General features: G+C 36.8%; 2 protein-coding genes across 2 annotated transcripts; both read left to right on the top strand.

The window, feature by feature from the left end:
- Nucleotides 1–8,762: 8,762 nt before the first annotated feature.
- LOC137713406 (NAC domain-containing protein 2) lies at nucleotides 8,763–10,905 on the top strand. Its single transcript, XM_068452699.2, has 3 exons — nucleotides 8,763–9,266; nucleotides 9,443–9,762; nucleotides 9,888–10,905. The coding sequence occupies exons 1-3, from the start codon at nucleotides 9,104–9,106 to the stop codon at nucleotides 10,524–10,526; spliced, it is 1,122 nt and encodes a 373-aa protein (XP_068308800.1). The 5' UTR covers nucleotides 8,763–9,103; the 3' UTR covers nucleotides 10,527–10,905.
- A 1,902-nt stretch (nucleotides 10,906–12,807) lies between these two features.
- On the top strand, nucleotides 12,808–13,359 carry LOC137713265 (uncharacterized). The gene has a single exon (XM_068452555.2). It carries the CDS (start codon nucleotides 12,808–12,810, stop codon nucleotides 13,357–13,359), a length of 552 nt encoding a protein of 183 aa, XP_068308656.2.
- The last annotated feature ends 1,481 nt before the right edge of the window (nucleotides 13,360–14,840 follow it).

Below are 14,840 nucleotides of genomic sequence, written 5' to 3'. Positions count from 1 at the left end.
AACAATAAAAAAAAAAATGTTGATTTAATTTAATAGTGACCACTATTCATTGGAGGGGATGTGGAGGCAGGCAATACAGGTCCTTTTCAATCTGCTCGGCGAGGTCGCCGTTGACTACCCCTATCAGCATCGCCTTGGTCCATCTGCTGCGACTCTTTCAGGCCGTGGTTGGGGCCAAACAGGGGGATTTGCGGCATCCAGTTGATTCCGAATTGAGTGAAGCTATGCTACTAGTCCTGGATCTCGATGTTGCAGTAGAAGAGCTAGGCGTCGAAGGGACGACGAGTTTACTTCTGCTCTACCTTCATTGGAAACCATCTTTGAGAGCACAGTAAAAACTGAGATTTGGGTGGATGAATTTTGGCCCTTCCCCTCTTCTCATCTCTTTCTCACTAGTCTAATCTAGCGGCTAGTTCCATTGCAACTCCAACCACCACTTCTCGCCTCCTGACACTGATCCCAACCGAGCTGCACCACCTCCACAATCTCCAAGGGATGAATGTTATTTTTGCCCCAATTTGCTTTCTTTTTTTTTTCCTGTTATTAATCGAGGTTAATTTCTGTGAGGAAAATTTTTGGTTCTTGTAGGAGTGAACTCAGCTTCTTTCAAGCCAGTCAACAAGTGTCGTGCGGCGTTCGAGCGACGGTGCTCCTTCGACAGCCAAGAAGGCGGCGGAAGGAATTTTGGTTTTAATTTGATTTTTGGGGCTCTGTTTTGGAGGGGGATTACTAAAGGAAGAAGACCTCAAATCTTTGTGACTCTTGTCTTGCTACCGCTGGGCTTCTTTTTTGGGGGTTGGTTACACGAACTCAGAATTTCTCGACAGCAGAGAGAGATTGTGTTTTTTAGTTTTTTTTTTTTTTTTTTTTTTTTTTAATTTTAATTTAATTTATTTATATATATTTTTAAATCTTTAATATTCAAGTGGGGCTCAGATTGACATGTGACGTTCAGTTATTGTTTACGTGACCGTCACGTCACATATTAATGGATGTTTTAATAGAAAACTTAACAGAAGTATGAACGTTTAAAAGCCAAAAATTGCTTGATTTGTCCAAAAATTCATTTTCAACTGATGGTTGGATTATAATTATATGGAGTCCACTAGGCCATTATTTGACCAAATGGACATCAGGCTATCCAAATGTAGCCTCCCTCTTAGCATATTTTTGGTGTTGAACTCCTCAGTTGCAATAATTGATTCAAATGCAGCAAATAAATTTGAAACGATCCAAATATAGTTTAATTAAATTAATCATAAATTTAAAGTATAAATTTAAAATTAATAAATTATTGAGAGATTTATGTTTAGTTCCTTTTATTAGAAATGATATATAAGTATGACCTGACATTATTTATTTAAATTTTTTTTATAGGATTATAATTCTAGATAGGATTATATTTAACTGTTTCGGTTGAAGGTGATCTTAAGTACTATACTGAAATGAAAAAAATTTAATGTATACAATATTGAATAAAAAAACCTTTAAAATAATAAACTGAGAATTACCTAAATAAAAAATTGGTACATGAGCATTTGACAGTGGATAAGCGTTATCCATTAGATTAGGTAAACTGCACGTGGAAAACTACTGGGGCTCCCGATCAAGACTTTTGTAGCTGGCAATTAACCAATACTTCCTGGCCATGCTTTTTATATATACATTACCCCTTTGCTAAGTCAATTTATCAAACCAACTCAATGTGACAACCAATGACATTTGGTTTAGGCTAGGAGTTGAAGTTGCTAAGTCAATTTATCTACCCAACTGAGACCGGGTGTTGCAGAAATGCTTGGCCAATTGTCATAGGATAGGATAGTAATTAGTGTTGTTGGTTTCCCTTTTTGCGTTTGACATGTGATTATTTGATTTATTGTAGGTGAACAAGTTACCTAGTATTCAGGTGAGGAATGGAGGCAGGGGAAGAGCATTTAAAAATTCCAGGTTCTCCTTATTTTGCATCAGGCATGACATAAGATTTAAAGAGTTTATAATGAGCATTCGTGCATAAATACCAAAGATAAGGTTGAACAAAGCATATTTGAAGAAGAATAATTAATTTAATAGACTTGTGTAGAATCATCTTTTGGATTTTGCTCATTTTCTTGACAGACAAATTAGTATTCCTTTCTTTGCAGGTGTTCCAAAAACACCTTGCATCATGTTATGACCACACCTATTTGTCCTTTTTCTTTGGCTTCATGTATTGTGGGAGCTCCCCCAATCCAGGAAGCACTAATTAGTGGTAGGTGGTAATTTTATTCCAAGAGGATCTTGCTTGATTCCCTTTATGAAGATATTAGGAATCCTCCAATCACATCCGTTCATTGTACATTATACGGTAAAAAATTATTGTATATTTTTTATTTAAAATTAAATATAAACAGTACTTGACAAAAACTGGCCAAATAATGTACGATGAATGGATGTAATTGAATGATCATTAGAATCCTTACAAAGAGGATCCGACGAGGATCCTCTCTCTTCTTTTTTTTCTTTTTTTTTCCCTCCTTATGGGGAATCATGCCGGGCTCAATTTGAAACTCACGTAATCTACCAATCCAGGTCTTTGAAATTTGATTTAACGGCTAAAGTTATTATAACTTTTAAAGGGACATTCTGTTTATAGTTGTTGGATCAAATTTCAAGGGTCCGGATTGATGGATTAGATGAATTTGGTGGAAAGGGATCCGGAGAGGATCCCTTCCCCAGTTTGAATGATGAAAATTGTCAATGCAGAAGAAAATCTAAATAGAAAATAGTAAAAATATCAATATATATATTGGATAACGGGCTGCTAATTGTTTTTTAATTCCTCTCTCTCTCTCTCTCTCTCTCTCTCTCTCTCTCTCTCTCTCTCTCTCTCTCTCTCTCTCTCTCTCTCTCTCTCTATATATATATATATATATATATATGAAGATACTTTCTTGACTGTTAGATTTGACTTTAATGAAATTATGTGGCCTGTGATTTAATTTCAATCACACAATTTCATTAAAGTCAATTCAACAGTCAAGAGCGTTCCCCATTTAAAAAAAAAAAAAAAATAGAGATCCCTCTTGTTAAAGCATCCACGCGCGTGTGTGTGTATTGGTATAAATTCTATTCTTCAAAATAATAACCTCAAAGTATGATTTAGTATAAGCATTAAGCACCCTAACTGGGGCTGCCCGTTTGGACAGGGAAAACGCCGCATTAGGGAGAGAATTCTTGAAAGACGCTAGCTTAGGATTGTATTATAGATTGGGCGCATACCATAACTTTGGATGATAAACACATTCTCTAGATTTCTCATCATAAAAAGAAAAGGGTTGGGAAGTAAGTGATATACTTGCTTGCTTGGACGCTTGGTTAGCTATGGTTGGGGCACTTGGCTTGGAGTATGAATGAAGTAATTAATTATTGATTTGGCTGAAAACAAATATCTAAATAAGGATGTGACTTGTAAAAAAGGGAAAGGCCGATCATTTCCTCATAATCCATCAAATCAGGAGATCCGGATCATTAAAATTTAATCATTATAACTTTTAAAATGGATCTCTATTTGTAACCGTTGGATCAAATTTCAATGGTACGGATTTCATGATTTGGTGGATTAGGAGGAAGGAATCCGGAGATGATCCATTTCCATAAAAAAGCTCTTTTTGAGGATTAGACTGATCTAGAAATTAGTGATGTTGTTTGGTATCCGTAACAATTAACATACAAATTGATGATCTAGTCAAAACATTCACAAAACTCATGCACGTACACCTTAATAGGTGTTATGAATTAGAGTAAATTGTAACAATAGTCTTTCAATTTTAATCAAGTTAGAGCAATGATTCCTCAATCATAAAACCATTATCATTGGTCTCTCAACTCATTAAAATGTGTAACTATGATCATTTTCATCAACTTCGTCAGAATAAGTTACGTTGGAAGGACCATTGCTACAATTGAGTTAAAGTTTGAGAGACCATTGCTTCAATTGAGTTAAAGTTGATGGATAATTTCTCCGGTTTGATTAAAGTTGAGGGACCAATGGTAATTGATTTTTAATTAAAGGACCATAGCTGCACGTTTTGATGAGTTGAGGGACCAATAATAATGAATTTTTAGTTGAGAGACCATTGTTACAATTTACCCTATGAATTATGAATTATGGGCTACAAGTCCTTGTCAAGGCTTTTTTTTTTCTTCTGAAAGGTTCACTGGCTGATATGAACTACTCGATGTTACCATTATTAAAGGAATCAGTATCTGTGGGTGGATGAATGAAATTAGATCGATTGCATGCGGGTGTTTTGATTTTGGCTTTTGATTCTTCTATGACTTATAATGCATCTATTGCACACGCATGAGTGAATGCTTTGCTTAGCTTGACACATTAATCATGTTCAAAGTCTTCAATATGAAAATAAATCAAGCTCTCCAATCAGTAATTAGGGCGGATGTGAATGCTAGCTGGCATGATATGATAGCGTTGATTCAATCCACCTAAACCATAGAAAATAAACACATCCAACTCCAAGTCTTACTTACTACCTTGACCATCAAATTTTTTTTTCACTATGCTACTACTCCTTGTGAAGTGTGTGTGTTGTGTGAAAGCATTTTAAGAATACAAGTGGGTATTCCAAAATCCGAACTCCAAACCTCAAACTACATGATTGGTTGCTTACAATTAAAGCAGCATCGTTTATAAGTTTGCTAGGGCTGAGTTTCAACCACATGTTAAAAATTGTAGGTTTCATTTCTAAATCTAGTTTAGTATGTTGGATTGGATTGGATTGGATTGGATTACTACCTACCATTAGATTAAACTGGATAACTTTAATCCTATCATACAATTGGTGTTCATATACTTTTTTAGTAAACAAAATTTCACCAGCCCTAGAGGAGATATCCTGTGTACCAAAGTAGATATGATGTAATTACCCTTAGGGTGTGTTTACAAATGGCGAATTGGACATGGACAATGGGAATTGCACACAATTCGAGGAATTCAAGTGTTTACTACCACCAGAGGAATGAAAATCGGGGGAAAAATGGGGTGGGACCCAGCTCATTTCTAGAATCAGACTCTGGTGTTACCCGGAGTCAGATTCTCTAATAATACTTGGTATTTGGATTCCTTGAAGGGGAGTCCTCTAGAATCAAAGTTTTGTTCCAAAATTACCCTAATTTCAAAATAGCCTTACAAACTTCATCGCCAAATCCAACAGAGATACCCATATCACTCTATTCTCTAGTCTCACCAATTTTCCTAGGAGGAGCGTCGACTCCGGCCACACCCGAACCCCAGTTCTCCTCGTCGCTTGCAGAATTTAAGAACAAGAGAGACATATGAGGATGCATGTGAATCTACGAATTCGGGAGGTGGTGGGATGGTTGTGGGGGCTAGGGATGAAGAGGATATGGATGGAAGGGAGGAGGAGTGGAGGACCTGTGAATATGGGAGGTCGTGGGAAGGCTGTGGAGGTTGGGGAAAGATAGGATTGAAGAAAGGGAAGAGATGAGGATGCTGGGACATCGGGAGGAAGGGGATGAGGTGCTGGTTTTTTTATTTTTTTATTTATATAAATATCACTTTAAGAAGAGCTTCTTCAATTATTTTATGAATTAATATGATATGAAATATAAATCAATTCCAATAACTTTATATGAAAATAATTTATTTATGTAAGGGAAATATAGTAATCAACCTAGTTTTCATTCTGATTCAACTGAATAAGTAAACAACTTATATGGACTCAACATCATTCCTATTCCGATTCCAGACAGTTTTAGTAAACAACTTCAACAAGAATCTAATTCTGATTCCACCTCATTTCAATTCCTCCTTAATCCAATTCCTCTCAATCTGATTACGGATTAGTAAACGCGCCCTTAGAGTTTTGCCAACACTTAACCCTCATGTGATTGAGCATTAAATATAAAAGGGATGTTTCCCTGTAAATCATGCCAGATAGAAATGACACCTTTGCCAAACTAGCGTGTGCACCACGGAGTAGGATTCTCTACCCTCTTTTTTTTCCCTCCCCTTCCCTCTCCTCCTATTTGAACGGTCACGGTTAAGCTACGTCAAAATCTTATATTAAGTTTTTTATAGAAAGAGAAAGACAAAATAAAGAATGTGAGACAAGGGGATGGAAGGGGATGGAAAGAAGAGGGGAGAGAATCTAGTCCGTGCACCACTCCTCACGAGATGGACTCACGTAAAACAATGTGTTGGGCCACCCTACTTAATAGAGTTGAGCTGAGTGGACCAAACTGATTATAAGACAAGATCCTGTAAGATCTTCAAGATATTATGATCCCTATAGTCATATGGACTAGACATAGATCATGGTCATCAATGTTGTCAAGAGTCATCCCTATACGAGACTCTTAATTGGTGCCCCTCTCACATTTTCCATGGTCAACCGATGTTGGCTAAATAGGCGGGATAACGTGGGGTTCAAACCAACAACTTAGGTAGCACCACTTGCGCTCTCTTCAAGCCCATGTCTCGCTTTCTATAATGACATGCATATACACACAATGATATGTAACTGTTTCTTAACCAAAAAGCTCATAGCTTGAGATTCATTTTTCCCACAATTAAATCTAACTTAGGCATCAGAGGGTCTTTTGGCTCACACCACACTGGAGCGACAAGGTCTGAATTGTCTTTTCATTCTTGGTTACATGGACACCAGATTTATTCTATGTTTGTGTGAGGTTTGTATCCCACAACTTTCTCCATATCTCAAGCATAAAAGTAAAAACTAAAAACTAAAAACAAAATGGTTATGGCTACTTAGTTTTACAGTTTAGTGATATTTCTCATCACTTGTAAGTAAAAAGTTTTAGATTCCAATCTTGGTAATAGCGATTTGCAACCAAGTTATTCTTCCACCCCTTTAGTACTATATTGTTGTATAAAAAAAAATAAAAATAGTTAAGCACGATAAGTTATTATCATTTGATTTTGAAGAAAAGTTATGACCATTGAGTTATTATTAATTTAAATTACCATGATATTTCAAATTCATATTTTAAAACGACAAATAATTATTTTTATAAAAAGTGCACGATTAAATTTTTGAAGGGTTAATTATAGTACCCTTAGATAAATATAGTTTAGTATGTTTATCGTTTTTCATCCATTTTTTTTAAGGAAGTTTTAACGAAACGCCCATAGTACTGTTCACTTTAATGAAAAACCACATTTTTATACTAAAAAGTCAATCATGGTACTATTCACTTTACCCTTTATTTTGTCTTTATCATTAAAACTTAAAGTTTTGAAATTTTTTTATTATTTTTTTTTTTTTTTTTTGAATGCCTTCCAAAGCACTTCTATTCCTAGGCTCAGTTCAAACTCACGGCATGCACACGCAGAAGGTGATAGCTGATAGGGATGGCCATAGATATGATATAGGAATAGTTATGTGAAGAGGTTTAAAGTAGGGGTGGCTTGAAGAATAAAAGGACGAAAAAACTGAATCGTCTATCGAATCGAAAAAAAAGCAAACCGAATATGAAAAAATTGAACCAAATCAAAATATATTGGTTCGTTTTTTGTTTTAGAAGTTTAGAAACCAAATCAAACTGAATCATATAAAATTTAAGGGTTTAGAAGTTTAGAAATTCTTTCAAAAAAAAAAAAAATAGAAGTTTAGAAATCAAACCGAATCACGTAGCCTAATTGAAAATAATCGCAACTTCAGGTCCAATTAAATTTTAAAAGCAAGAAATCCTAACCTTTTTCAGATTTTTTTTTAATTAACAAGTTTTCAGGTTTTATCATAAAAAAATCAAACCAAACTGAAAAACACTCCTAACCAAATAAACAATAATTTCAGTTTGATTTTTAATTTTGATAAAAAACTGAACCGAATGAAAATCAAATCCACTTATAATTGGGTTCGGATCCCTTCTACCTAATCTACTAAGGCCACAAATTCGGACATTTAAAATTTGATCCAGCGGTTACAAATAAGCACTCACTTTAAAATTTATAATAATTTTAACCGTTTAATCAAATTTCAAATATTCGAATTTATGGCATTGGTTAATTAAGTGGAAAGGACACGGAACGGATCCATTTCCGTTCTAATTTAAAGCAACCTGAAACATTATAAAAAGTGAAAAAAGAATAAAGTCAAAGTGAGATGCATTATTACGGCACAGGATGGAGACGATTGATACTGGGTTCAGCCTCAGGACAGGTCACAAGAGCTTTTGCTTCTGCTTTCTATGTGGACTGTAGGAATGAATTGGTATTTGGTAGTGGGGGAGAGCTCGTCCAAACATGGAAGGACGCGTGTTACGAATCTATTTGGAGAAGAGGAGGACTATGTCCTTAGATTGAGATTATCCTTGGACCTTTGTCCAGCCGCCATGCATCTTCTTCTTTATTCCATTCCCCATATGTTATTATCTCGTCTCTCCCTCCTCCTCCCCTCCTCAGCCCCCGAGTCTTTCTCCCTCTTCCTTCCCTGTTAATTACGTGAAAGCATAACTTAGCTCTCAGAAAACTTGGGAAGGACAAAACCAACAATTGCTTTCCATTAGGCCATACACCGAAAGCCTTTCAGCTGGCACTCTTACATACGGTATAAACATACGGATGACGTTGTCTTCAATCAATCACGTCATGTCATATTAGCTAATTAAAACACATAAAATATGTGATAAATTTGGGAAATTATCACCCTAAAGTCTTATCCCGGTGCGTGTAATTAGTCTCTGTCAGCCATATATATTATATTTGTTTCAGCGGAAAATGTAACTGATGATTTGTTTTTTTCTTTCTTCATCAACATCATCTGGTTCATCCCAACCTATTTCCCTAATCTCTCTTTTCCGCATGCCGACAAATTCCCACAACCATAAAAGCCCTTCGTTTCGTTCTCTCCCAATAAAATTTCAAACTCTTCTTCCCTTTGTTTAATTTTAAGTTTGTTTGTTCGCTGGTTCGTTCATTTTGCGACAACTGATAACACAAGCTCTCCTCCTCCATTTTCTTTCATGTACATGCTTTCATTCCTAGCTTCTTTCTTCATCAATATTTGGTTCAATTTAGGTAGCTAGATCTGTTGCTAGCAAGGAAATATTTGGTTGATTGAGGATGAAAAACCCAGAATCTAGGCTACCACCAGGATTTAGGTTTCACCCTACAGATGAAGAGCTCATCCTTCACTACCTTATAAAGAAGGTGGCCTCCTCTCCCTTACCTGTTTCCATCATCGCTGAAGTTGATATCTACAAGTTTGATCCATGGGAATTGCCAGGTACGGCACCTGCCTAATTTCCTTAATTATAAATTAATTGATTCAACTGTTTGTTTCCTGTACATATCACACATGCGTGCCTCTAAGGTATACGCACGCTAAGTTTATCAGTTGATTAATTAATATATGGTTAATTTTGTGTTCTTTCGTGCATGCTGATATCGACCATTAATTAGCCAAAGCTGCGTTTGGTGAGAAAGAATGGTACTTCTTCAGTCCAAGAGATCGCAAGTATCCGAATGGTGCGAGGCCAAACAGGGCTGCCGCATCAGGGTATTGGAAGGCAACTGGAACAGATAAGACGATTGTGGCACCATCAGGAGGGCGGCAGAATGTTGGTGTGAAGAAAGCTCTTGTGTTCTACAAGGGGAGACCCCCCAAGGGAATCAAGACCAACTGGATCATGCATGAATACCGCCTTCCAGAAAGCCCAAATAACTACACCACCACCACCAACCACCACAGAGCCATGAAGCTCAATGATTTATCCATGAGGGTGAGCAGTTTTATTTGATCTTATGAGCATTTGATTTACAGAATCAATTGTTCAATTAAATAATCATCCACATATGTACTTCAATCATTAACTATAAATATATGAACTTTATTTTGTGACCCCAGTTGGATGATTGGGTTCTTTGTCGAATCTACAAGAAGTCGAATGTTGTGACTTCAGCAGCGGCACTGCCAAATGATCAAGACCAAGACGTTCAAGGAGAAGAAGATTTCCTCCACGATATCCTTTTACCAAGCTTGAAAAGTCCCTTTCCCATCCTTGATCACAACATGATGAGTACTAGTACTACGAGCAGTCTCAAGCCTCAGAAATCTTGTTCTTTCTCCAACTTACTAGACGCCATGGACTACTCATTACTCACTAGTATTCTGGCGGATGGCCAGTACTATATCCCAACTGGAACTGGACTTCAATCAACTACTCCTAATAAGTTTAGTTATAGCTGTACCGGGAGTACTAGTACTGGATTAGACCCGCAACCGCTGTTCAATACCAATATCAGCAGCAACAGAAGTCATTTGTTTCAAACTCTCCCTCAGTACAACGGTTTGAACTTGCCATCATCAGCCCCAAGCACGGAAAACCGGCTAAAGCGCCAGCATTCCATCACAGATGATCGTGGCATGTTATTATATCCATCGAAGAAAGACGTAAATTCCAATTGCAGTTTCACTAACACCGCCAATTCATTCTTGAATCAGCAATTACTTCTGAGTAATCCTCGTTTTCATTTTCAAGAATAAAACCATATAAAAGAAAGAAAGAAGGAAACAAAAGAAAAATTACGGAAGGTCGGACCTGCCAAGCCTTGGTCAAGCCGTTTCCTATGGGTCATAAGTTCATGACAAAAGATGGCACAAATTTAATTACTGAAAGGAGTTTGATTATTTTTATATACAATCTGGCAATCTGGAATGGCATGCATGATGCATGGGAGATTGATCCTCGAAAACAATATAATGTTAATTGACATGGGTACAATTGGCAATTCAGATTTACTGCTTGGTATGAATTATGAACATGAGAATTGATCTTGAGTTCTTTTTTCACAAGCGGAGGATATCTTCCCAATTAATGTAATTACAATTCCCCGTCTCAATCAATATCTTTATGTAGGGTTTAGTATGTTGATTTTTGTTCAATTGGCAGATCAGATTTAGTACTTGATATGTTTGTCTTGAAAAAGTAAGGGTGCAAAAATAGTTTTTTGTTTTTAAATACAAAAACGACTCTAAAATGTATTATGTATGTTGTTTTTCAAGAATAAATTTAAAAAATAAAAAGCAAGTACAATATTTAGGTTAAATTATGTAAAACATCATACTGAACGTTCTTTATTTTTCAAGAATGATTTCCAAAAAAAATTCAAAAGCAAAAGTCACGTATAAAACAAAGTTAAAAATTCCACTACCAACTTCCACCACTACTAACACCATGACATTCTCGCCTCACCATCTCCACCATGGCCACCACACCACACGCCACCACCATCATCCCACTACCTCTCACCACCATTGTCATCGCCACAATTTAATTAAGGGTTGTTTGGTAATCACTTCGGTTTGAATGTTAAAAAAGTAAGACACAAGATAATGATGGTTAGGTAGGAGAGTTCCAAGTTCCAAAGTGATTGAGGCCAAGCTTATTAAGAGATGGACTACAAAATATTTTTTGAGCACAATCAATATTCTACACTAGATGGACCAAAAAAAAAAAAAAAAAGGATTGTGGGGATTAGGAATGCACGCCATGGGTTAAACAAAGGCATGTGAGATGAATTTGCAAATGACACTTTGTAAGGAGGGGTTTCAAACCCCTTTCACATTTATAGTCAAACTTTTAATAACCTGGTCTCAGTCGCTTGGACTTGAAAATCTCTTACCCAAACATAGCCTAAAGAAAATTAACACGTAATTTGATAATCATTTTGTTTTCACTTTGAAAACAAAAACTAAAAATTGAAAATGAAAATAAAAGTTAATTACTGAAAACCTAAAAAGTGTTGTAAAATTGTGAGAATGAATGCCCTCAGTAGTGTAATTGTTGTTATGTGATATTTTCAAAAGGTCAATAGTAGAGTAATTGTTGTTGTGTGAAATTTTCAAAAAACAGCACTCATTTCACTTTTTGGTTTGTCATGAATGTGGCTTTATATAAAGAGCACTCCGTGTGTGATTACAATACACAGCAAAGAAAAAAAGTGAAAGCAATAATATTAGTCTCCATCATTTCCTCTTTTTCCTGCAATCATTTTGTGTTATAGTTACGAAACTAAACAATGTGATATTTTGCACATTCTTCTCTCATGTACCTAGCAAAGGTTATCTCTCTAATTTTTGCCTATTTATAACACGTTATTAGCATGACTCTTTAACCTTAACCAGTTCTCATCTCCCTTCGTTGAAAAATGCTTCCTCCAAGGATTTTACTGTTCTTCTTCCTCCTATGCCTCACCTGCTTAATGTACCCTCGCTAAGATCTGCTAGCACCGTGTCTGCTCCTAGTTCTCAATATAACAATTACTTATGTTTTTGATTTCTTGTTTGGTGTAGCTCCTGACTACTAACCCAATGTTTATTTATGTTAATTTTATTGCAATCAAATATGGTGCGGTACGGTACAATTGTCCATCTTGAATTGCAAATTTAATTTTACTGCAATTTTAGGTGGTGCAATATAATCACCCACCCTGCTCTGCATATTTAAATGTTCCTACTACTTGAGTGGTGCTGTATAATCGCTCACCCTATGCTATATTGTTTCAATGAGAGTGGTGCGGTACAATTGCCCTCCTCATTAATCATGTAAATCTCGAGCTTGAAGTTGCAAGTCTTTACACATCTCATTTTTATTTCAGAAAAGAAAATGACGAACTTGGCAAAACTTGATTTTGTTGCCCTGGATATTACTGGGAAGAACTACCTTACTTGGGTAGTGGATACCAAGATCCATCTGGAGGCAGGGAATTTTGGAGAAACTATCAAGGAGGAAAACAATGCATTCTCTCAAGATCGGGCAAATGCTATGATCTTTATCTGTTGCCACCTTGATGAAGGACTGAAGAGCAAGTACCTAACGGTTGAAGATCTATTAGCCCTCTGGAAGGCATTGAGAAATAGATACAATTACCAGAAAACGATGATTCTTCTAAGGGCTCGTTATGAGTGGACACACCTAAGGATCCAGGATTTCAAGTCAATTGCTGAGTACAACTCTGCAATGTTCAAAATTAGCTCCCAGATGAAGCTTTGTGGGGAGACTATCATTGAGGAAGATATGCTGGAAAAGTTTTTCAGCACCTTTCATGCCTCCAACGTGCTCCTACAACAGCAGTATAGAGAGCGAGGCTTTATTGAATACAACCACCTGATATCAGTGCTCTTTGTCGCTGAACAAAACAATGAGCTCCTGATGAAAAATCATCAGTCCCGACCTACTGGATTGAAGTCATTCCCAGAAATGAATGTTGATTCCCTTGAAGTGAATACCACATCCTCTCGTGGCAATAATTACAAACGAGGACGTGGCCACATGCAAGGTCGGTGGAACGAGAAAGGCAAGAATCATGGTGTCTAGTTTTACAACCAAGGTCCAAGGCATAATTTAGGCCTGAGCTTCAAAAATGTAAATCGCAAAAAAGGTAAAGGTCATATGAATAACACCCATAGAAATCCTGAAGAAGCCTGCCATAGGTGTGGTGGCATTGGGCACTGGGCACTGGGCACGTATTTGACGTACCTCAAAACATCTGGTGGACTTGTATCAAGCTTCCCTCAAGGAGAAGGGTATCGAAACCAATTTCCTCGACCAAGCTAAACCAATGGATATACTTGATCCAGTGTTCGATTTATCAGGGCAATTGAACACAACCCACCTGGATGTCTCAGACTTCATCGTGAAAAATTTACACCAAAACATGTCTAACAGAACCTGAATGTTCTACTCATTGTGTATGGACAATTGTTTCTCCATTGCACTAACCATAATCTTGTTCCATTTTGTGACATCGACATGTCAAATTTGAACAAACCGACTTTACCCCTATGGAAATCTTTGGAAAAAAAAAATGCCAGAAATGGGTCCAAGATGTGAAGCTCCACTCATTGTAAAAAGTCTTAAGGCTAACATTGAAACTGAGACGGATAACTCGGTTGGCGAATCTGACAAAGCAACCACCATGATCTTCATATGAAGGCATATGTATGATACACTGCAAAAACCAAGTACATCATTGAACAGGATCTAAGAGCTTTATGGCTCACTCTAGAAAAATGTTTTGATCATCAAAAAGATATCTTCTTGCTTGAAGCAAGACATGACTGACAACATTTACGCTTCCAAGACTATAAATATGTGAATAAACACAATTCTGAAGTTTGTCAAATCCGATCATTTCTCAAGTTCTACAAATAAGGCTTAATTGAACAGGATCTCGAGAAGATCTATTCAACTTCTCATGCCACCAGTATTGTCCTACAGCAACAACTTTTCATGGCACGGAAAGTTAGAAATTTTCGAATTTGATCCTTGTCTTATTAAAAATCAATTGTTGATGAAAATCATCAAGTTAGACCTAAAGACTCGACCGCTATGCTTAACGCACATGACAACACAAATCGAGGGCAAAACTAACACTCTAGGCGTGGTAGGCACTACAAGGGTTCAAACCCTAATTCGAAGACCAAGGTCGACAGAGCAATGGCCAATTTAAGGGAGGAAACAAACCTTGAAGTGCGACAACCTTCAAGAATAAAGGTAAAGCACCCGCCACCATGGTAGCAGATATGTGCTACCGTTATGGTTCCAAGAGCCATTGGTTGCGTGTTTGTTGAGCTTTCACTCATGGTGTAGTTAAGTATCATTCACGTGGTCAGAAGATTGAGACCAATTTTGCTCAAGTGGAGAATCCCGAAGATACTATCATGTAGATTTCTAACTTTCAGGATGTATTTGCCCAGTGGAAGATTAGATTTTTAGACATGGGCCCATATGTTGGCCAAATTCTCCCTCTTGGTGAATTCTATATGTTTTTGTGGTTTAAGTTTTGGACAATCTCC

This window comes from Pyrus communis, chromosome 14 (genome assembly GCF_041283825.1).
Source record: "Pyrus communis isolate YQ-2024b chromosome 14, ASM4128382v1, whole genome shotgun sequence".
NCBI classification, from domain to species: Eukaryota; Viridiplantae; Streptophyta; class Magnoliopsida; order Rosales; family Rosaceae; genus Pyrus; species Pyrus communis.
This window is presented reverse-complemented; position numbering and strand designations above follow the sequence as displayed.

Excerpts from the sequence above, each read along its gene's own strand:
- LOC137713406 (XM_068452699.2), top strand. The coding sequence starts at position 9,104 with ATGAAAAACCCAGAATCTAGGCTACCACCAGGATTTAGGTTTCACCCT. Across the intron at positions 9,267-9,442 it reads TGATCCATGGGAATTGCCAG|CCAAAGCTGCGTTTGGTGAG; the intron begins GTACGGCACCTG and ends ACCATTAATTAG. Across the intron at positions 9,763-9,887 it reads TCAATGATTTATCCATGAGG|TTGGATGATTGGGTTCTTTG; the intron begins GTGAGCAGTTTT and ends TTGTGACCCCAG.
- LOC137713265 (XM_068452555.2), top strand. The coding sequence starts at position 12,808 with ATGATCTTTATCTGTTGCCACCTTGATGAAGGACTGAAGAGCAAGTAC.